This window comes from Calidris pugnax, unplaced genomic scaffold (genome assembly GCF_001431845.1).
Source record: "Calidris pugnax isolate Ruff unplaced genomic scaffold, ASM143184v1 scaffold134, whole genome shotgun sequence".
In the NCBI taxonomy this organism is placed as follows: Eukaryota; Metazoa; Chordata; class Aves; order Charadriiformes; family Scolopacidae; genus Calidris; species Calidris pugnax.
In genome coordinates, this window is record NW_015090873.1 from 1,556,662 (window position 1) to 1,579,763 (window position 23,102).

Genomic DNA, 23,102 nt, shown 5'->3' on the forward strand with positions numbered 1-23,102 from the left:
TACATGCCAGATGACACTGCTGTGGCCGTATCCATTTACTCCACTATTTGCCTCGACACAGACAAGCAACTCGCAGAGCTCCTCATAGACTCTCTGCTCCGCAACATTATCTGAACAGTGATTAAATTAAATGGGAGCTATGAGGAGGGGGAAGGGTTGGAACTTTTTTATCCCCCTTTTTGAGATCATAATTGAATTGCTAGTAACTTAAAAGTTTCTTTAAACGTTTCAGTGTTTTTCTAATACTTGCGATTTTTCCTGCCTCCAGCATTCTCTTTATATGTTTTAATATTCTCAAATTCTATTTAACTTCACCTTCAACATAATCATTCCATCCAGGACTGTAATTGCACATTTAATTCTGTAGACATATAGACTACTAAAAAAAAAATATAAATAAATGTCTGCATGTAACTATCTTCATATATATTATATACACGTACCTCTCGTAATTTTGCATTAGTGTATTCCAAGCCTAACCATTAACAGTCCTGAAGAGAAGTTCAGATCTCATAAAACTGAAGCATTATACTGCAGTGCTACAAAACAGCTCTTTATCAGACTATTTCAGATACCAGGGTGGTTACCAATAAATGTTTTTTGGAGTAGGGAAGTGTAATACATGTACGGAAATCGAAGGTGATCAATAAAATCTTTGGGGCAACTTTCACCTTCAAAATTTTTTCACTGGTAGACTTTACTTATTTTTGTATTGTAAAAAAGAAAGGAGGAAGGAAAAAAAAAAGAAGGAACAAACTAAAAGGAAAAAGACACGAGTGACTGTCTAAACACCAAGTCAACGGCAGACTCGCAATAAAAAACTTTGTTGTTCCTAACTTCCAGCTTCGTGCTTAAATAGTGAGACACAACCAGAGAATAACTTCCTCTTGGAATTATTCTAGGAGCAAAGGAATCTCTACCTGTAACCAGGAAGAATATCAGACCTTCAGGGTCAAACCCCAAAATCCAATATCTTCTTGCAGACTCTCAGGGCCAATACTGAGTATTTCTGAGAGTTGGTTTCTTGCCTGTTATTCACAACCGGGGACCTGGGCTAAAGGCTGCGATTATTACCGATTACAATACCTACCAAAACAAAAAGAAATTCACATATGATGTTTTCTGAAGAACTGAAAATGTACAAATATGTTTTCCAAATATTACAAAAAAAAAAAAGCTACTTACTTGTAAACTGCTAAAGAGTATCCCATTTATATGAAGCATGCAACTCCTTTCACTTGAAGGCACAAATCGGTTTGATAATTTTCCTAATTCAACTATATTAATCTTTAAGTTTAATTTTTTTAATCTACTGCACAAGTAAAAGTTAATTCCGGTTTTAATATCAAATATACTCTTCAGAACTTTGGATGCACATATGAAATTTACAGCTATGGATTTCTATATTAAGTACTTGGTAAAATGTGCAAATAAGCAAACTAGAAATTCCTGTTAAGCCCTATGACCAAGGCACTGTTACCAACCACAAGAGGTAATTTCAGGAAGGCTTCCACAAGAAGAATTCTCTAAAAATTTTGTAAATTTTTCTTCTAGTAAATATAAATTGCAATAGACAATAAACAAGATTCTTCTCCGAAGTGCTACAGCATAAGATCTCAACAATTCCCTGTACAGAGTCTGATCTAATTGGGAACTCCGCTACCAAAATCCCAGCTCTCTCTTTATCCATTTCATCTCTCCTACACCATCTTATTAAAGTGATTATTCATGAAAACCATGGAAGACAGTGTTTGGATAGTTATGATAAGGGCAGCAGAGTCTGTTTATAGCTGTTTGTAAACATATATTCATTATAATTTTGCTCTGCAGTACAAAGCTGAAGTGTTTCTGTCAGCACTAGCCCTCCCTGCTTCCCCACTTCTCCCTCCATCAGCATAAAACTGGGATAGTTCCAACACTTATATTAGCCACAAATTTAAGCTACTTTTCTGTAGCAGAATTTACTTCTCAATTAACATTAAACCCTTAAGGTATGGAATCTGCAACCAAAAAGTAATTTACAGTACCAGTTTCCAACTTGCTGAATTAGTCTTTAGACACTGAAGAAACCCCAAACCAGTCTCAGCCTTCGTACCTACGGACACATCCTAAGCCTGTGAAAAACTGCAAGTCTGGATATTGTATCATCTACTAATAACCCTTATGGTGTTCATATATAGTAAGAGGCTTCCAAAAAGGAAACCAGAAAGAAAAGTGTTTGAATTAGAAGGGGCAGGCGAATTAAAAATCTATTAGTTGCTTGTATTTCTTACTACCAATGTCTACCTTTCAAAAAATACTCTTTAGATTTCAGATAAAAGCAAAAATAACATCACAAACCATGAAGACAGAAATTAAATTCCAAGTGCTTCTTTGTGTCAGCTACTGACAACGGATCTCAGCTGATTCACCCCCAGTCCTCAATAAACTTCAGTTTCTTTACAGAGTATAAGGGGTGCTTAATTTTCATTAAAAACCACCACATTTAAAAAAAAAAAAGGCTCTGTAGGGGAAAAAGCATATATGAAATACCCTGTCCTCAGCAGTGCAGAGATCATCCTTGTAGGATGATAATTTATCAGGCCATCTTTACATGTTTGAATTAGCAAACTCCTGGTAATTACTTATCAGCAATTCCTAAACGCTTTAGGCAATACTGTAATTACAAAACACTATTATAGCATTGCATGGTGAACGACAGAGGAAAAGAAAACTTTCAGTAGATCTAATACACCAAAACCTGATAATCAAAAGTGACCAGAATATTACGAGCCTAATACTCTTTTGAAATACCAGAAGTCACGATGAGTTAAAATCTCTTTCATATTTCAAAGACATCAACAAAATCAAATCAAAGCTACACAGCACATGAAACCCCTTCAAGTTGAAAAAAAACTATGCCGTTTTGTTGTCTGGTGCAGGGGAGAGCAGGGGAGAGAATGGGGGAGAACACAAAGAAGCAAAAAAACCTCTTTTCTGCCCTAGTCGTAGCGCCAGCAACTGCAGAGTATTTGCATGATGATTTAAAAAAAAAAAAAAAAAAAAAAAAAAGACGTAAAAAAAAAATCCAAACAACAAAACCCCAAACCTCAAACATCTTATGTGCTAAGGCCATTAAAAAAAATGAGATTTTACAGTTGACTTCTTAAAAATTACTGCTTCCTGTAGATACTTAAACAAAACTAATTTAAATGAAATACACTTAACATTAGCACCTTTGCTGAGTAAGGGATTCCCAGTATCACAATCCCTTCACCTTCCCAGAAATTTTCTAGTGCATTTAAATAGCATCAAGGGGCAGAGAGGAAGCAATTTTTTTTTTTTTTTTTTTTCTGGGGGCTAAATTCAAAGAAGGCTTTTAGAGGACACTGCGTCCTGTGATTAACTTCTCTTACATACATACTTGTCACTTCTTGTAAGAAATCCAGACAGGGTCGGCTACTTCCAGAAATACTTATTGAAACAGCCAGTGGGGTCTGTCCTTCATAGTTCCTTGTGTTAGTGTCTGCTCCGTAATTATACAACATTTGTGCACAAAGCACATCATCTCTAAGAGCAGACAAGTGTAAGGGCGTCTGTCCGTCTTCCAAGCGACCCAAGTTTGTATCCGCCCCTCTCTGAAGGAACATTCGGCAGTAAGAGTGATTGCTTTTGATCACAGCGTATCGTAACAGGAAACCATTTTGAATGTCGATGTTGGCATTGTGATCCAGGAGGATTTTCACACAGCTTGACCTCTCCCGGATAATGGCCAGCTGAAGCGGCGTAGTACCTTTATCGCTGAGCGGATCAACCTCAGCCTTGAACTCCAAGAGGAGCCTGACAAAGGAGTCTCGGCCATAGTGGGCTGCTACATGGAGGGGAGTCCAACCATCGTTGCTTTTTGCATTAATAATGTCACTTCTATATTCAGATTCCAACATCAAGCGCGCGATCCTCGCTCGGCCATGCATGGCTGCGTAATGCAGAGCAGTGAAGCCTCCAATTAAGTCCTTAACTGTGGGATCAGCTGAAGTTAAAATAAAATTGGAAAATAATTAGAAGGCATTACAGTAATCCAGTGCTGCACAAAAAAAAAAAAATAAAAAAATTAAAAAAAAATCAAATGGTTGAATGTTAGTCTTCTCAGGCATAGCATGACAGGGTTTTTTGTACTTCAAACTAATTCTTGCTTTCATGAACATGCCATTTTTAAGAAAAAGCTAAAAGTATATTTAAGAAAGTCACACACAAAAAAAAGACTTTTTCTTTCATATACATGTGTTTCCATTTGACAAATAGTTTTCCACATCTTCCTAGCACTCTTAGGCTAATTACTCAAATCTCTCTGTCCATCCAGTTTTCCTCCAGCTCTACAATATTACATTTCTTTCTCAATGTTCAACTTTTTTATTTTCCCTTGTGTTGCATCTTGGTCTTAAAAAGAAGCATGTGTAGAAACATCTGCTGTCCCAAACTGCGGATGTTTTGTGGTCTGGCAGGACTGTATTGTTTTTAGGGTGTAATACTGTATTAGGTAAAATGTTTCTCTGTGGTCTGCAGGATTTCCAAAGCATGTAGGATATATGTTATTTTAGATTATCTTGATAAAGTCTGTTTTTAAAGATGATGAATCTGTTCTGAATTTATAGTTTTACAAAAATTTAAGATTTTACAAGAATGTAAGCATCCACTTATGGAAGGAGTCAGGAAAAATGTTAGTGCAGCGTACAAGTGATTACACAGATTCTATTTTCCCCCCCTAACACAGCACAAAAACTCAGTCTGATTGACGAATTTAAAAATTAAAATAAGCAAACCGATTTTCCTAAATTGCTCAATACACCCAGACTTCTAAAGCAAGTGATTATTACCGTGTACCAAATTAATTACTAAAAGGAAAGGCGCTTGCCTCGTTACCATTTACAGAACAAGCCAGGCTGCGAGGTTTCTCCTTCCACCATCCGGAGATGTCGCCTGTCGGATGTTAAAAGGCACAAACTACAGTTTGGAAGTTTTGAGGCACTTTCCTAACCTAAGTCTCCTGGCTGGTAACGAGAGATACTATCTGCACAAGACACTAGCCTTAAGTTGTCATGTTTTCAGTACTCCTGTGTATCTACTGAAACAACTGCTGGGGTCTGTCCTTCACAGCTGCTTGTGGCAGTGTCTGCTCTGTAACCACAGGACATTTGAGCACAAAGCACATCATCAAGTGCAGACAAACAGAAGGGTGTCTGCCCACCTTCCATAACCTTGGCAGCCCTGCACATTGAATACTTTTTAATTTCCTCATCTATACATACTGCGTTTAGAAGGAAAGTAGCAGTGGTCTGGAGGGGAAAAAAAGAAAGAAAAATAAAACAAGAAAAAAAGGATATTGTGACCATGCAGGTTTAAAACAAACTTGTCTGAAGGCTACAAACACCCAACGCTCACACACATTGCTCAAGAGAAGTGCTTGCTCTCCTGTACCACACAGAAAGGGCAGTTTTCTGCTCAGTTGCCACAACACTCAAACAGGGGACAAAGGTGGGAATTTGCATCTCAAAATTCAGACCTACTATAATTTAAGTTCACCATACAATATAAATTGCAAGCTAGTTTAGTCTGAACACATCTTAACACACAGAAGTGCTAACACAAAACAACAGGAATGAGCTTCCCAATATGGACCTACTGTGACTATACCCAGATAACACAAAGAAATAGGTATCATACCAAAATATAATACCCCAAATAAAAAGATTGGCAAGAAAGAGTACAGAATACAGCTGCAAAGGTGATCCAGCAACTTTAAAGACTTTTTTTACATTTAAAGTGAAGAGTGAGGGGATGAAAACAAACAAACAAAAAAAATCAAACATACAAACTAATGCAGCCTGACTGTACAGAGAAATAAAACATGAGAATTGCCTCTAGTGTACAGAACAGGAACCTAGAAATAACAAGAGAAAGATTAAGGAAAGTTCAGTCCCTTCATAGTGACAGCCATCCTAGTCTCCTGTGAAAGCAGAAGTTTCAGCACTCTGTAAAGTTACACTAACCTGAGTTAAAGTAATCGCTGAAGCATCCACAGGTTGGCAGGAAAATGAAAGCTGTGACTGAATAGGTGGTTCCTAACCTGCACTACCATGAGATGTCCAAAATACTGCAAAGAATCAGTACAACCCACAGAGTCATTGAAGACAAAGATACTATTTCAAAGTGATTTTCACCGCTCCCAGGATCTCTTTCTTTGCACTGCTCAAACTATTCTATATTCTATTGTATTCTATATTCTAGAAGATAATATTGTAAAGTATCTCCTGACTGTTGATAAATAAATTGATCAGCATAAACATGAGAATTAAGATGCAGAGGGATGATACTTTCTGAGAGGCAGAATTAAGGAGAGAGATGGACATAATAGAAAGGAGACAGCAGCAGCCAGGGCTGTTTTTCACAAAAAGAATTTAAAAAAAAAAATTATTATAAATTCATGCTTTGCCTTCTCTCTTCCACACTGCACAGGGCACACAAGTCAATCACTTCTACCCCCCAAGTGAGGTGCAGGATACTGCCACCAGCTTGTTTAGTCTACGCTATTTCCAAATTCAATCAGATATGCCCCAGCTTTTGTGTGTGCATGTATATGCATTTTTATCCAAGTTGCTGTAATCCAAACCAAACAATTCACTTGCAACACAAGGATGCCCTTTACCTATGGTTTTAAGTAACTTTCTACGCCTTCCCTCCTCCCAAAATTTCATTGCTCTTGATCACTGAAGTGAACCAAAAAAATACCAAGTCACGTAAGAGAAAATATCTCAACAATAGGGGAAAAAAAGCCTTTAGGTTGGGCAACCAAGCAACACAAACAACCAACCTTCCAAAAGTAAATCCGGTAGCAAAACCTCATGATAAAATTATTCCAATTTCCATTAAGATTAGGGGTTTGTAGCGAGGTAGTCGTACAAATCTTCCCCTTGACCAGGGAAACAATTTTAACGAGACCAAAACTTCCTCAGTTGCTATTCATTCAATGTTTTGCTGCCACCTCCTGGACAACTTTGGAACTTCACAAGGGCTTTTCGCAGAAGTCGGACCTGCGTTACCTTAAGACTTAAAACTCCCATCCATTCAGTCCCTGTGTTAGGAAAAGCAATGCTGCAAAAACCGATCTTTCCTTAAGAACTTGGCTTTTTGTGCGTTATTTTATTTGTTTTTTAAAAGGCTTCGGTATTGGATCATGCTGTAAAGAAGCTGTCTGCCCCTGGAACACAAGGTAGAAGTGAATTCAGAATCTGCAGGGGGGTAAAAAAAAAAAAAGTACCTAGTACAAACTTATTTAACTCAGAAGGGATGAAGCCAGCACTTGCCAGCATTTTTTTCTTGCTGCCAACCTGATTGTCAAGCAATTACAGTAATTTCTTCTCAAGCTTCCCATTAATTTGGGAATAGCAGAATCTAGAAATAGAAACAGCTGCATCTGGTCACTTCTTATGTTCTTAAATATAAGGCACAAGACAGTGGCATAACCCTTTAACTGCTTATCAAGGGTACCAAATTACTGCAGTCAATCTCATCAGACTGAAAATTTGCAACACTGAATGATATTCAGGTTAGTTCACTTCTTACTGAAGTTGGGCACCTAAACTAGTCATTTAAACTCTACTCTTAAACTCCTTTCTAATACTGTAATCTAGAGGACACATAGATTCCTAAACAAGAGTCCAGTTATTTTAGAGTTTCAATTTACAGCTCAGTGGGACAGTTTCCCTTCTTTCATGACACCTTCATTAGGTTATTCTATCACAGTCTAATTTGGGAAGCCAAGAAAGCAACGCTTCTTCTGGCTTCATAAAGTACTTCTATTATTTCAAGCTTACCTCCTCCAACTAGGGCTTAATTCTGATCACAAGGTTTAGAAACGTGGCTACACATAGCTTCTGTTTTGAATTTTCTAGGACAACATTGATACAAAAGACCTCCAGGAGAGCATTACTGTCCAGACACACAAACACTTGATGAGCTGGTTTAGGGGGATGAGCATTTGGCATTCTCTGGTTTCTCCCAGATTCTCCATGACTTTACAGAAATTTAGATACCTTGCAGCCAAGATGAAAAATAAATAAATACATCTGTTTGGCTACTTTCTTCTGCTACTCTACAATTTTTAGGAGATCCAATAAATAATTTATTCACTTTAATACAAGTAACCAGAAACTGTCCCGCTCAATTCGTACTGAGAAGTTATCGCTAAGGGACAGCTAACAACTACATGCTTTCAGGACTTTAGCTGGTTTTAATATTGGTGGTTATGTGCTCAATTAGTACTGAGAAGTTATCGCTAAGGGACAGGTAACAATTACATGCTTTCAGAACTTTAGCTGGTTTTAATATTGGTGGTTATGGATCAATAAAACATAGTTCTTGTCCAGTGTTAGACTGTCTGTCTCAATATGTCATTTTGAAAATAAATTTTAAAAAAGTAAACTAAAGGGAGCAAAAAGACACTGTATGCAAAAATGCAAGATTACTGAAAACTACACTTGCTATTTTTGTGTTGCTCTCCTGTTGAGCTTTGTGACTCTAGATTGTTTCCATGAACAGAAAGAGCTGGATTCATAGAGTCTTCACTTTATTGAAATGAGACAAATACACTAAGAAGGTAAAATTCACTATTTTTCATGAGAAGAGGTAGCTTCATAGACTCTTCACTTTATTGAAATGAGACAAACACACTAAGAAGGTAAAATTCACTATTTTTCATGAGAACTAAGGTTCTCCACGGTTCTGATCAACTTTCTGCTAAAGAATATTTATTACCTGACCTACTGCTACCTTTGTATCCAGTTGGTATTTTTGCTGGTGTCACCCTCTAGTCTGGACTGGCTTCTTATGCATTTTCCCCATCTATCCATGTCTCCTTGCTCAGCAGATAATCAAAAGCTTCCTCCTATTCCACCACCTCCACTTAAACCAGCCAATCTGCACACACAACGCTGTCCCGTGGCTCTTTTCTTTGCTGGTGAGCAATGATGGAAGAGAAGAAAAAGAGCAAAAGCAAGAGGCGGCCAGGTCATGACTCCCATAAGAAGCTACCTTTTACTTCCAGGTCAGTGACCAAATTCCTTCTCAGCCTCTATGAGCCAAACTCATCCCCATCCTACTACTATTCAGGACTACTCAGTAGTCTTCCAGCACTCTATCCTCAGGAGGAGCCCAGTGCTGTTTCCTCATTCTATGAAAATATTTCCAGCTCTCCTAAACTTCATCTAGACAACCACAACTACCACCACTTGCCCCTTCTTTCCCACTAACATCTCATTTCTGTCGTCCCTCCAGAACGCCATCCACTCCCTCTCACCATCATCTTTATTACTAATATATTGACTACATATTCAATACTCAACTCCCTGTTCGAAACTCTCTTTTTACCATAAAATTCACACCAGAAAATGACTTTTTCTTTCACTCCAGTACCATTTTGGTCCACAGGGATTAAGCTCCAACACCAAAATAATCTACTTCTTCAGAGGGAGGAAGGCGGAGACTGTGTGAAGAAAGGTAGACACAAACCTCTCACTAATGAGGCAGGCATGATTAACTCAGCTTTTAAGTCAGCTCGTTCATTGCTTAATAGCTCATTTGTGACATTATTATGTTTTAAATACTCATTATCTTTTATGCCTCTGTTTTGAGGGAAAACAAGGCAAGGCACAAAACAGTGCCAATGTTCTGAAGGGAGGCACAGCTACAGGAAAGCTGCTGTAGATGACTAACCCTCACACTATTTGTTACTCAACTTTCTAGTCCTGGTGATTAAACGCTATACTGCTTCCAGGCATTACAGCCAGTTTTCATAAGGCAACAGATTCAGATGGTACTTCATATAGGAAAGAGTAAGAACAAAAATAAAAAGCAAACACTGCATCAGCAGCTATTTAATACCAAAACATATACAATGAAAATACATAGGAATACGTAAGGGTCGTTGTTGGGTTTTTTTTCAGATCATTTTCAAGTTTGCAGAGCTAAACCCAACATATTTCAAGACTTACAGCCTAAAAATTTTCAATTATCAAACTAATATATGTGGATAATCTCAAGCCTTTACATTTAAAAAGTAGAATTTAAAGTTATTTATTAGAGCAATTCAGTAGCTTTCCCCCTGCTTCCAATAAGGACATGAGGGGCTGCCAATATTACATGGCTAGAATCCATAGTAGGTATATCAATGGGGCCCAGTTATTAAGGCTGTATTTCACTATTCCTCGTAAGGAACATACCGCTGATTGTGCAAATACCATAAACTATTAATGCCTTTTAATTTTAAGGATGATCCATACATCTGACAAATACTGTGATACACATAAGGGGCCCATATGGCCACAGGTATGTAAAGTATCAAAAAGATAATTTCAGTTTCCTTGGGACTGGAAGCATCTTAGCTCATAGTTCATTTGTGATAAGAACAGTGCTACAATACAGGATGCTATTCTTTTAAGAGCACTACTCAGAATGAGGAGAACATATACTGTAACACATTAAAAGATTAAGTCTATCCATTTCTAACACTTTAGATGGCCATGAAACTATAGCAAAAAGAAATTCTGACTGCACCGTTTGGGGGGTGACAGTCATCACCCAAGCAAATGTGTCACTTCAATCGACAAGACAGTTCTTGAAATAAAGCTTTGCTACAGATGGAAACAGGAGAAGTATAAACTCAACTGGACTAGCTGACAATAAAGTACTTGCACAAAAAGTACTATTTTCATAAAGTTTAGCAGATTGTGTTAAAGCCCATACAGAAACTTAGTCTTTAATGTGACTTGTTGACTTGCTTGAGAATAAGGAAATAAACTTCCCTAGGATTTCAACTCAAGAACCTGCCTTCCTCTAATAATACTGCCAAACAGAGAATAAAAGCACTCACTTATAGTGACTGCTGAGTGCAGTTAATGAGCCCTTCTGCCCCATTTTCATAATGCTTATTCATTCTTTTAACAATTCCTAGACAATTCTGGAAAAAAAACCCCAACCAAAACCAACAACCCCTCCCCAAAAGTAGGAAGGTATTAAAGATATAGAGCTAATTTATTACCTCATTCACCAAGTATGCACCAGAACGAAAAAGAGATGAATCACTACTCCAAAGAAAGAAAAAAAAAAATAAAAAAATCAGAAGTATTATTATATTTAACCAGTGCTGGAAAGCCCTACAATGGAAATTGGGATAGAAAGCTGTGAGATGGGTATCAAGATTTTTCTCTCCAGGCAACTCACCTCCATGTTCAAGAAAAACACGGACACATCTCTCTTTCCCTCTTGCTGCAGAGAAATGAAGCAAGGTCCAGCCATTGGCATCTCGACCATTTGGAGAATATCCTTGCTCCAGCATCTTGCGCACGGTGTGGACATCGCCAGCAGCAACTGCAGCCTGAATCTGCAACTCTTCCTGTAGTTCAGGGTTTCTCCGACAGTGATGGTGTAACATCCTAGCTGAATCTGGCTTTTACAGAAGCGTCATGAGGTCACACTAGTCACCTTGAATCAATATAAACCATGAATAAATTAGGATTGGGACCAGGATCTAGAACAAAAAAGTCAGTACTATTGGAGAAACTGGCTGCTCGTGGCTTGGATGGGTGTACTCTTTGTTGGGCAAAAATCTGGCTGGATGGCCAGGCCCAAAGAGCTGTGGTGAATGAAGTTAAATCCAGTTGGCAGCCAGTCACAAGTGGTGTTCCCCAGGGCTCAGTATTGGGGCCTGTTCCCTTTAATATCTTTATCAACGATCTGGACGAGGGAATTGAGTGCATCCTCAGTAAGTCTGCAGACAACACCAAGTTAGGCAGGAGTGTTGATCTGTCTGAGTGTAGGAAGGCTCTACAGAGGGATCTTAACAGGCTGGGCCAAGGCCAATGGCGTGAGGTTCAACAAGGCCAAGTGCTGGGTCCCGCACTTGGGACATAAGAACCCCATGGAGTGCTACAGGCTTGAGGAAGAGTGGCTGGAAAGCTTCTCTGCAGAAAAGGACCTGGGAGTATTGGTTGACTGTTGGCTGAACACAAGCCAGCAGTTGCCCAGGTGACCAAGAAGGCCAACAGCACCCTGACATGTATCAGAAATAGTGTGTCCAGCAGGACTAGGGAAGTGATTGTTCCCCAGTACTCGGCACTGGTGAGGCCCCACCTCAAGTGCTGTGTCCAGTTTTGGGACCCTCACTACAAGAAAGACATTAAGATGCTGAAGCATGTTCTGAGAAGGGCAATGGAGCTGGTGTGGGGTCTGGAGAACAAGTCTTGTGAGGAGACATAAGAACCCCATGGAGTGCTACAGGCTTGAGGAAGAGTGGCTGGAAAGCTTCTCTGCAGAAAAGGACCTGGGAGTATTGGTTGACTGTTGGCTGAACACAAGCCAGCAGTTGCCCAGGTGACCAAGAAGGCCAACAGCACCCTGACATGTATCAGAAATAGTGTGTCCAGCAGGACTAGGGAAGTGATTGTTCCCCAGTACTCGGCACTGGTGAGGCCCCACCTCAAGTGCTGTGTCCAGTTTTGGGACCCTCACTACAAGAAAGACATTAAGATGCTGAAGCATGTTCTGAGAAGGGCAATGGAGCTGGTGTGGGGTCTGGAGAACAAGTCTTGTGAGGAGCGGCTGAGGGAACTGGGGTTGTTCAACCTGCTGAAAAGGAGGGGAGACCTTATCGCTCTCTACTCTCTGCAGAAAAGGACCTGGGAGTATTGGTTGACTGTTGGCTGAACACAAGCCAGCAGTTGCCCAGGTGACCAAGAAGGCCAACAGCACCCTGACATGTATCAGAAATAGTGTGTCCAGCAGGACTAGGGAAGTGATTGTTCCCCAGTACTCGGCACTGGTGAGGCCCCACCTCAAGTGCTGTGTCCAGTTTTGGGACCCTCACTACAAGAAAGACATTAAGATGCTGAAGCATGTTCTGAGAAGGGCAATGGAGCTGGTGTGGGGTCTGGAGAACAAGTCTTGTGAGGAGCGGCTGAGGGAACTGGGGTTGTTCAACCTGCTGAAAAGGAGGGGAGACCTTATCGCTCTCTACAACTAACAGAGGTTGTAGGGAGGTAGGGGTCAGTCTCTTCTCCCAAGTAATGTTGGCTGAACACAAGCCAGCAGTTGCCCAGGTGACCAAGAAGGCCAACAGCACCCTGACATGTATCAGAAATAGTGTGTCCAGCAGGACTAGGGAAGTGATTGTTCCCCAGTACTCGGCACTGGTGAGGCCCCACCTCAAGTGCTGTGTCCAGTTTTGGGACCCTCACTACAAGAAAGACATTAAGATGCTGAAGCATGTTCTGAGAAGGGCAATGGAGCTGGTGTGGGGTCTGGAGAACAAGTCTTGTGAGGAGCGGCTGAGGGAACTGGGGTTGTTCAACCTGCTGAAAAGGAGGGGAGACCTTATCGCTCTCTACAACTAACAGAGGTTGTAGGGAGGTAGGGGTCAGTCTCTTCTCCCAAGTAACAGGTGATAGGACAAGAGGAAATGGCCTTAAGTTGTGCCAGGGGAGGTTTAGATTGGATATCAGGAAAAATTCTTCACTGGCAGGGTTATCAAGCATTGGAACATGCTGCCCAGGGAAGTGGTTGAGTCACCAGGTATTTAAAAGACCTGTAGAGGTGGTGCTGAGGGTTTGGTGGTAACTCAGCAGTGCTGGGCTAATGGTTGGACTTGATGATCTTAGAGGTCTCTTCCAACCAAAACGATTCTATGACTTTAATGAAAAGCAATCCTACAATTTACTCTCTGTATGCAGAGCAAAGTCATCTTATACATAGGATAAAAAAACCCAAATGATCTCACTGTTGCTAGCAAAATCATAGGACATGGTTCACATCACTGAACTGCAAAAGAAAAGGACACTTACAGATTATAAATAGTAAACATTTTCGTCAGAAATGACAGTATCAAACAACAGTCCACAATTAAAGCATCTGAGCAATAAGCAAAATGAAAAAATCTCCAGAACCCAACATCACAACACAGTTAGTACACTAACTCCAGAGATACTGGTTAAATAGACATCTAAACTGTTGCATGAAACATCACTACATTGCTAGAGGAACTGAACTGTACTGGTTTTTTTCCTAGAAATTTATCACCTCTAAGCTCCAGTGAAAATATTTTCATCTTACTAATATAATCTATTCCTGTGACATACTGCACATGAATAGTAGTAACGCTAATGTTCAAACTGAAAAGTTTAGTTTTCTTTTTTCTTTTTCTCCCTTTTTTGTTTTTAAATTAGTCTACTGTCTGTATTTTGGCTCATGGACTTCTTTATCAGTATGTAAAGATTGCAGAGAACCTCTATATTCCAAAAAAATCAAACACAAAGCTGACAATATACAAGACCTAAAAACATGTAAGTGCAGTTAATATAGCCCTGTTAAACACCGTAAGAACACACCCCAGAACAATTAAATTTATAATTACCTCGATACAGGTAATTTACAAGGATGTGAGAGAGCTGGGCCAAAAGGCTATCTAAAATAGCCACTGTAAAAAAGCCTAGATATAAGCATACATTGGGAAAAAAATAAGTACTATACTCCATGCTCTGTTTGTAAAGTATTCATCTGCAGTACTAGTTGCTACCCAGCTGGGGATGAGAGAAAAAACACAGGTATTTAGAGATTCTTCCACAGTGCGCAAATTCTGTTAAGCATTTACATTTTCACATACATTGTGCATCATATCCCATTAACAGGCATTCCTAAAATGGAAAGAAATATCAGAAGAAAGAGAATAAAAGCAGGCTATTAGAAAGGCAATGCTGAGCAATAGGAATCCCCCAAAATATTAAAATACTATTGCAGTGGGTATTAACACAGAACTAGAAGATAAAAAGGAGAAAGAAAAATGTATTTAGACTCCTGTAAAGTTAATCATGATTAAAGCACAAGGAAACGTTCTAAGACAAAAATTAATTTCAAGCAAAACTTAAAATTTACAGCACTTTATTAGGATGCCAAACCACATCATCACCTAAACCTTCTTTTACGTAAATATCATAAGGATTTGCAGAGCCTCGTGATTCTTAGGTCATTGAAAAGACATTGCAATCAACTCCCTGTATCCCACTGGGCACTTGTTTTCCTGTGATCCACATATATACACAGACAAAAGTGAAAACATCACTCTCTGCCATCTTTCCAGATAAAGGCATATTCACTCATCTATAATCTAGTCATGCCCATTGCAAAGAAGTTATTTATCTGCTTCTTGGAGAGATATAAACTCACAATTAACAGGTATCTACAGTGACCCTACTTACATTGCAAATATGGAAATTACATACAGCAAATGCCTGTCTTTGACATTTGTAAATGCTTCAACTTACCATGTCTGGCAACAATCACTATTTCAGCGTAGGGTTAGGAAAGAAGACTTTTTAGCTCAATAGGTTATACACAGCTTAGGTACTGGCTTTGTTTTGTTTTATAGTTTGAACTCTATTATCTGACACAGGAAGAAAAGGGGATTTACAAGCCAGCAACTGCTAACTCAATGGTTCAGCTTTTGCAGCATATTCCAAAATCAAACTTGGTTAATCTGATGACAATGGAAGTATTTCTATTGAGTCTAATAAGCTTTTGCTAAGCTCTTTTCTAAACTCCAATTAGTACTTTGGAACACGCTCACCTGTAAGACAGCGAGCTTGACTTCATTCTGGATCACACCATTAATAGTACTGTTAATGAAATTCCAACTACATGAACAAGGTCTTTCTTTGGAAAACTGGTAGTAAGCCCTGACTGATGGTAAGTATGAGCCAGGGGGAGATCCTTAAAAAAACCCCAATAAAATCAGTGTGCCCATTTAGCTCTATTTTCTGAATGTGTATGAAAATAAGATATGAAAACTTTTCTCTCAATCTGAGAATATCTGACCAAAAGTTAATATAAACAAACTTTCTACTGCCATTTTTACAGTCCTTTCTAGTAAAGGGCTAATACTTGCAAGATCTCATGTGATACTGAAAATCTGAAAATTAAGGTCAAACTAGTTGCTCAAAAATGTTACAGAAAGATAGGGTGACTAAAGAGATGAGGAGAAATGGGAATTCTCATTTAAGGGGACAGCAGTATCCCCCCAGCAAATATCTATGAAGACAGTTGGTTAAGAAAAAGCAAAGTGCCTTATATCACACTTCTCAGCTGGTGGGTATATTTGTAATGCAGCATTATAAAAAGTTGGCACCGGCCCCATATGTTGCATGTGACTAGCAGAGCTTATTCAAATTAGCTAGTACTAAAGTACATAAGTACTAAAACATACAAAGCAGAAGACAAAGTCAGGCATAAGCAGCTCCCTTTATCACTTGCACAGTTCCTGTAAATATCTACTCTTCTATCTCACCCCTATGGCAAGCAATGAAATTCAAATTACAAGAATACTGAACTGTAACATTAAAGGTTTCAGGATAGGTCTAGGTACACACCGGCTTTGAAAACATTTTCATTTCTGCTCCATAGATCATTTCAAATTCCTGTTTGCAAATCCCCATTTACAGCATCAATCTTTGGAGAATGAAGGGAGGACTACTGGAAGTCATTAGCCATTTGGCATTTAATATTTAATGTTTCGCAAGTGTAATCAATCTCATTCAGAACACACTATGCATTTTGATTGCTACATATTGGCTTTCTCCATGCAAGTAAAAAAATTAAATGAAGCAGAGGGGGGGGCAGAAAACGTACCTTTACATTCTTGGCTATAATGATTGTATAGTGCCATGAAAATGGAGGACAACAACAGCTACCTAAATTGATTGTGTAAGTACAATAGGATAAATTCAATGTGTTCCTGAATTACCTTGTTACTCTTTGACGGATGTCCCACTCTTCATTGTCTTCACTATTCATAATCATGTGTGCCCATGCGTGTCAAAACCTGCTATCCCTTAAAAAAAAAAAAAAAGACAGATATTTCTTATTAGTTGCAAAGAGTAAAAGTGAGAGGTTTACTTACTTTTACTTTGCACCTGTGTTAGAATGCTACATTTTAATGCAGTTATGCCAGAAAAGGCCCTAAAGTGTGCTTTCCTTCATTATCAGACAGTCCTCCAGAGGTTGGGGTGGAGAGAGGTTGCTTCTGCCAGATGAGGAAAAGGCTACAGAGAATATTTTAGGGAAAACAAGAGAAACGAGAGATGCGCTTCCTCTTCTGAATAAACCTTGAATGAAGAGTCTAAACTCTAAGGATTATGCATATCTGCTCCTGCTGAGGAACAAGAATGGATGCAAAGGGTACAGTAGGTATTTCTGCCTGACTGCCCAACACCTCCCTGCAGGAGTCAAGAGCCAGAAAAAACCCTTCAGGATCCATTTAGTTCTCCCAACCCATTTTTGCGGGGTTTCTGGTTGGAGTTTGGTTTTTTTTTAATCTCCATCCCATCTAAGTTTCCCTATCTGAAGAATAAAACCTGACAACAAACAGCATTGACTTCTCTGTCCTTCAAGTGGACTTCTGCCTCCACCAGACAGTCGTCTCTCCCTTACACAACAGATCAGACTAACACACACTGCATTTCACAAACACAATACAAGCAATACCACCACCTCAAAAATCTTCCCTCTCTTCTTCATTTATAAAAACTGTCCTTTTAGTATCAAAGTTTACTGAACTCCAGTTACAACCCTTACTCAGCTCCCTTCTTCAGACTAGCCCTCCTTATCCTCTATCCATCATCTGCAGTTAACAGGATCAATCCCAACGCTTGACCATTTCTCACAGAGCTCATACTGACCAATGTTATTTCATTAACTCTTTGTACACCTTTGTCTATCTGCCCTTTTATTCACTTTGGCTGCCAACTTCTTGCGACAGGACCCCTCATCATGTGTGAACACTGCAATAATACAATAAATAATAAAAGCATCAATTTCTTCATTGTATAGCAGGTCACACAAAACCAACAGTGACTTGTTTCTTCTGCAAACGCGTTGCACCAGAGCAATTACGTGAACTGTGCAGCTTTTTGCTTCAGTTAAAACTTCTGTCACTTAATGCAACATAAAATCTTGCATTCCTCACAATAGCTCAGAAGAGGAGGATGAAAAAAGCTCTTTTCATCCCTCTTATGCACATTTTCCAAGAGCTTCGCTTCCCAAGATAAAACATACAAGGTCTGCAGATATGCTCACAGCCCTGCACAAAATTGCACTGCCATGACCTAATTTGATCACATTTCTAGCCTTGTTTTTTTTGCATAGATGATCAGTCGTTAGTTCACCTTTTTTTTTTTTATTTTTGCATGATTTTCACTTTAAAACCCACACATTTTTTATTAGCTGATGCAAATTAGAATTGCACTGACTTCACAGACTACAGACAAGGTAACAGATTGCTCCACTAAAAAAGTAACAAGCTTTTTTCCCCCCAAAGGAAAATTAGCTGCATATGGCAAGAGTAAGATCTGCAACTTTAATAAAAAGAAGTCATATTTAGTGAAAGTAAAGCTCACTTACTCAATGAGTTAACGAAGTTTGCTTAAAATACTAATAATTGTGGTAGAAATAGCACACTAAATAAAAAAAAAAACCAAACATCTTCATTATCTATTGATAATGTCTCACGTTGTCAAAGAGATCTTAGACTTTTCTACATCAATGTGTCACTTCACTAAAGTCACTGCAAACATCATGTGGAAAATTAATTCTGACATATGTATATACTTACTTTAAAGAAAGTTCAAGGCTGGTTCTAAAAGCCAGACCTTATAATGCAGTATTTTGCTCATTCAGATGAGCTAAGAGATAGACCTGATTCCTAAACTGCAAGATTACACATCCAAGAGCAGAATAAGGACCATAATTTAGTGATGTTAGCCTAACTCTATGCCACAAGGAAAGTGTACCATTACACATGGCATTCAATATCTGGCACAGACCTAATCAGCGTAGATCCTAGTTGTCTGTGGCTGAAGTATTCCAAGACATTTAAATCAAATAAACAGAAAAAAAAAAAAAAGAGAAAGCCCTGTGGAATAAGGATAATCACATTAGCATTCATTATTCTCACAACCCACTTCTCCCACCCATTTCAAAACTCAAACAAGCTAAATGTGTTCTCACTCAAGTGGCATTTTAAAAATGGTCAATATGTGTTTGACAAAGAAACTAAATGCAACTATCATCTTCATATGTCGCTCAGCTTCCTATTTCAGGAGCTCTTCAGACAAGACAGTAAGGCAAATACTTATATCACAATCGTCAAGTTTGAAAATAACATGTGAAATATTAAAATTTCACAGAGCCTTATAATCCTGAATATATTTTCTGCTAGATGTTCTATGCTACATCCCAGACAGACATCAAGTGAGGTATCCAAGTGGCTGAGATGAAAATCACCAAGCAACACATGTGAATTGCTGGGTCTGAAAGCAATGAGTTAACAGTGCATGAATCCAAAACATCACAGAGAAACTGCCACTTCAAAGGAAAGAAGCCTTCACTCTTCATAAGCGGTCATTAGAAGTTACGCGTTTCTCGTCAGAGCTTCCGTAATGTCATCTTGTAGCTTGGACATACTAAATTTAAAATAACTAAAAGAGTTAATCTAAACATCCCCCATCAACTCCAGGTGTTTACAGCACTGTATGATGCTGACTGGTGGTGTTATATACTAATGAACAGCTCTCGTGTTGTTACATTCTGCAGGTGGCTGAAACTAAAGTACAGAGGTATCATTTTACCAACTATTATCCATTTCACAGAGAGATAGTGAGGTCTGACTTTTGGGCACGATGGAGAATTAGTGAAATCACCCAACTCAAACTGGAGAGCATAAGAAGAGAGACCTCACATTCAGAAAGCACTGGTAATGCATCAGCTACTAACCATCCTCAAAATTCCCACCCTCACGTTGGCAACCTTAGTCACAAACACAGCCCAGTGAAGAAAACACTGCAAATCCTTCCATGCCAAGGACCTCAATGCTAGTGCTAAAGCAAGGCCTTACGGATCCCTTTCAGTAGAGGATGCTGCTTCAGGTTCACACAGCCACAACTCTCCTCCCTCCAGATGCGCGCTGACAAACTGCAGGGAGCTTGTGCTCTGCAGCACACTTGGAGATCCTCTTGTACCAAACAGAAAATACAACCTCTCTTCCGACTGACAGCGCTGCTGTTTCTAAGTTTTAACCAGTAGAAGTCAGATGAAAGCTCTACCTTAAAAGTAATAACTCATAGCACGTATTAATGTATGAGGTTTATGTATTTTAACATGACTCGCAATCACTAAAGAATCCAAACACCAATATCTCATAGAATGACAGAAGCAGAAAACAATGGCCAGTTCAGACCACATTAAAGTAGTTACTTCAGTTCTAATCCTCGTAGCACATCTCATGAACAAAGTGAGCGCCACTTATAGAGTTTAGTTCATTCAGCAATCTCTGAAAGACTTGTATTTGCTCTGTATTTCTTTTTAATATAGTCTAAAAGAATCCAAGTGGACAAAATTCACTAGATGACTTCAGCAGATAAAGCAAGTTTTTCACTGCGATAGTATCATTCTGTAAGCAAATAGTGGAACAATGAAGAACAACCTCTCAGAGAACATGTTTTCTTTAAGGATTTAGAATACACAATAAGGCAAAAAAACCCTGCAAAACTAGCATACAGCCTGAAGACAAAAAAGAAAAAAAAGGATGTGAAACTTTATCTGAGGGGCTATACTTGCAATGTACTGCATTGCTTCCAGAGATCAAGAACAGGACTTCAGCATATCATTTCTCTCTCTTCCTTGTTTTGCCCATGTGCAAATTTCTGCCAGAAGTTCATTGCCTGATTCCTGCAAGCTCGATTGCAGTCTCTGCATCTGAATCAAACTTTGCTGCACTGGCATTTCACATTAGGAAAGGGCTTCACAAATCAAATGAAAACTTACATCTCCTTCCATTAATAAATCCCAAAGATCTGATCTTATCAGCACCGAGAGGTGTCCTGCTGGAGTAGCTACGTCAATGCAAACCCCGACGTTAGATGCCCCGGATGGATTGTAAAGAAGGTGTTGCAATAAACCAACTTTGGATGAAACAGGTGTGCCATAACTGTACTGGTAAGTTTGCAGGAATGTGCATCTGTCTCACCTATCAGCATAAAAATCCCTCCTGCAATCCTGGGCATGCTCCACTATTACTGGTGGGTTTTGATAGCAGTATGCTATCAAAATAACATGGGATAGTTCTTCCCTGTACTTTCAAAACACATCTCAGAATTTGTTGCACTTTTGTTACTGGGGGATTTCCTATTTAATCTTTGATGCGTCGCAGCTACTTTTTATCATATGCTGAAGACACCTATATTAGAAAAATCATCCCCCTTGACCAAGACTGTTGGCAATAGGTACTGCTCATTCCCCTGCAACTAATGATAAAAAGTAATTTATTGCTGACAATAAAAAAACATTCTGGTACAGTCAATGACATCTCTGATAACACGACAAAGACCAGAGGGACCTATATAGAGGATATATTTGCCACAATAACCTAAACTCATCTGTATTTTTAACAGATTAGAATGGATTCAAGACAGACTTTGGATTAAAAGAACGCGCAGAAACTCCATTATTTGGAGCACACAAACAGTAGGATGCAGAAAAAAGCTGACTGACATCATTCACCCCCCCACTCTCTCTCCTTCTAGAATGCATCTCTTCATCTTACCACGTAAAACAAGCAATTCTCCCTATGAACTGCTCTCTCCCTGTAACCAAACCTTCCTCCTACCAGCAGGATTCAGTTTTTGATGACTCCTTTCATTTTTTCCCCCCTAAGCACCTAACAGCATTATCTCCTTCTGTGATCTCAACCCAAAAAGTAAGTACTCAAAAACAAACACCGTCCAACGAAATGAGTGTCAATTTTTGCAGCTCCGTTACAATACAAACACCCATGCAAAAGTTAGGTACAACTGAACCAACATAATGCAATTACCATGACCTACTCAAATGTAGATTTTAGAATCAGAGCAGAAACAAATCCAGTGTTGCACCCATGAATTTGTGAAACGGCTTTAAGAAAAGACCCTTTTAACTAGTGGGAGTGAAGTAATTTTAAGTGACGTTCCTGAGATGAAAAGACACAAAAAAACATAAAGCAGCAATTCATAATGAAAATAACGTTTGCAGATTAAATTTAGAAAATGACAAATCACTACAAGAAGAGGCACCGTACTTCAAATGGGCTTCAGAGCTTTCAAACTTTCAAAGCTCAATAGCAAGTAGGTTTTAAGAGAACAAAGAAATCTAATGCTACCTATTCAAATCCATCAAAAACACAAGAAGAGGCCCCAATCCCATCCAAACCATGTGCCCAGGACGATTCTGAGAGTCTACATGAATTACCACCTTTCTGGGTTCTTTTCGTGTGCCGTTTTCTCTCTTCTTACTTTGTTCTTTGGAGCCGCAATTTTTAATTCTCCTTTAAGGCAGCTTAAACCTAAAAAAATAAAAGTAGAACTGAGGCACAAAAGGCATAAAAGAGAGAAATGGAGAACAAAAATGGTTAACGCCAAAGCAATAGGAGGTCGAAATAGGAAGAGCCTGCAAAAAATTAGGAAGGACAGGCTTATTTATTTAAATGGGGACCTTAACTGGAGAAGAAGGGCACTCTCTCGGGATACTAAGGAGTTTTGGGGGGGCACTAACGGCAGGACCGCTACCCTGTCAAGGCAGCTGCTGCAGGGAGCTGAAGTCAAAGATAAGTACCAAAGAACGGGACAGGAAGTAACCCAGAAAGCAGAGCTGCTGGGAAATCAAAATCAGTCCCTTGCAGGAGTTGGTGCTTCAGGAACCGTCAAGCGCAGAGACACACACACACCCCCCACCCCCGACACACACCGCACACAACAGCCGTCCGACTTCCAAGGCCCGACGCCGGGGGAAGCCAAGCCAGGGCGCCGCCGGGGGTTGGGGACGCGCTCCGGAGGGGGCCCCAGGCTCCCAAGCACCCCCCCCTCCGCCGGCAGCGGGCCCGGAGCCGGCTGGGGTGGCCCAGAGCCTGCCCGCCGCGGCCGGGGGATGGGGTGGGAGGTGGGGGGCCGGCACCCCCTCCCGGTGTGGGGGGAGCCCCCTTGCAGCCCGTCGAGGCGGGG

At 39.6% G+C, this 23,102-nt stretch overlaps 1 protein-coding gene across 3 annotated transcripts in view; it reads right to left on the minus strand.

Moving 5' to 3' along the window:
- The window catches only part of ASB7 (ankyrin repeat and SOCS box containing 7), a 33,748-nt gene extending 11,001 nt beyond the window's left edge, over positions 1–22,747 (minus strand). Inside the window, exons 1-5 of one of the 3 annotated variants that reach the window (XR_001412508.1) lie at positions 22,357–22,747; positions 16,820–16,906; positions 11,254–11,514; positions 3,404–4,009; positions 921–1,086 (exon numbers count right to left, since the gene is read on the minus strand). Coding sequence is in view for 2 of the 3 variants with exons in the window: in XM_014946139.1 (XP_014801625.1) it covers positions 3,396–4,009; positions 11,254–11,464 (825 nt within the window). In the remaining variant the exon portion in view is untranslated. Of the gene's footprint in view, positions 1–920; positions 1,087–3,395; positions 4,010–11,253; positions 11,515–16,819; positions 16,907–22,356 lie in introns of all 3 variants that reach the window. The other 2 variants (XM_014946139.1, XM_014946138.1) reach the window with 2 other exon arrangements.
- Positions 22,748–23,102: the final 355 nt, after the last annotated feature.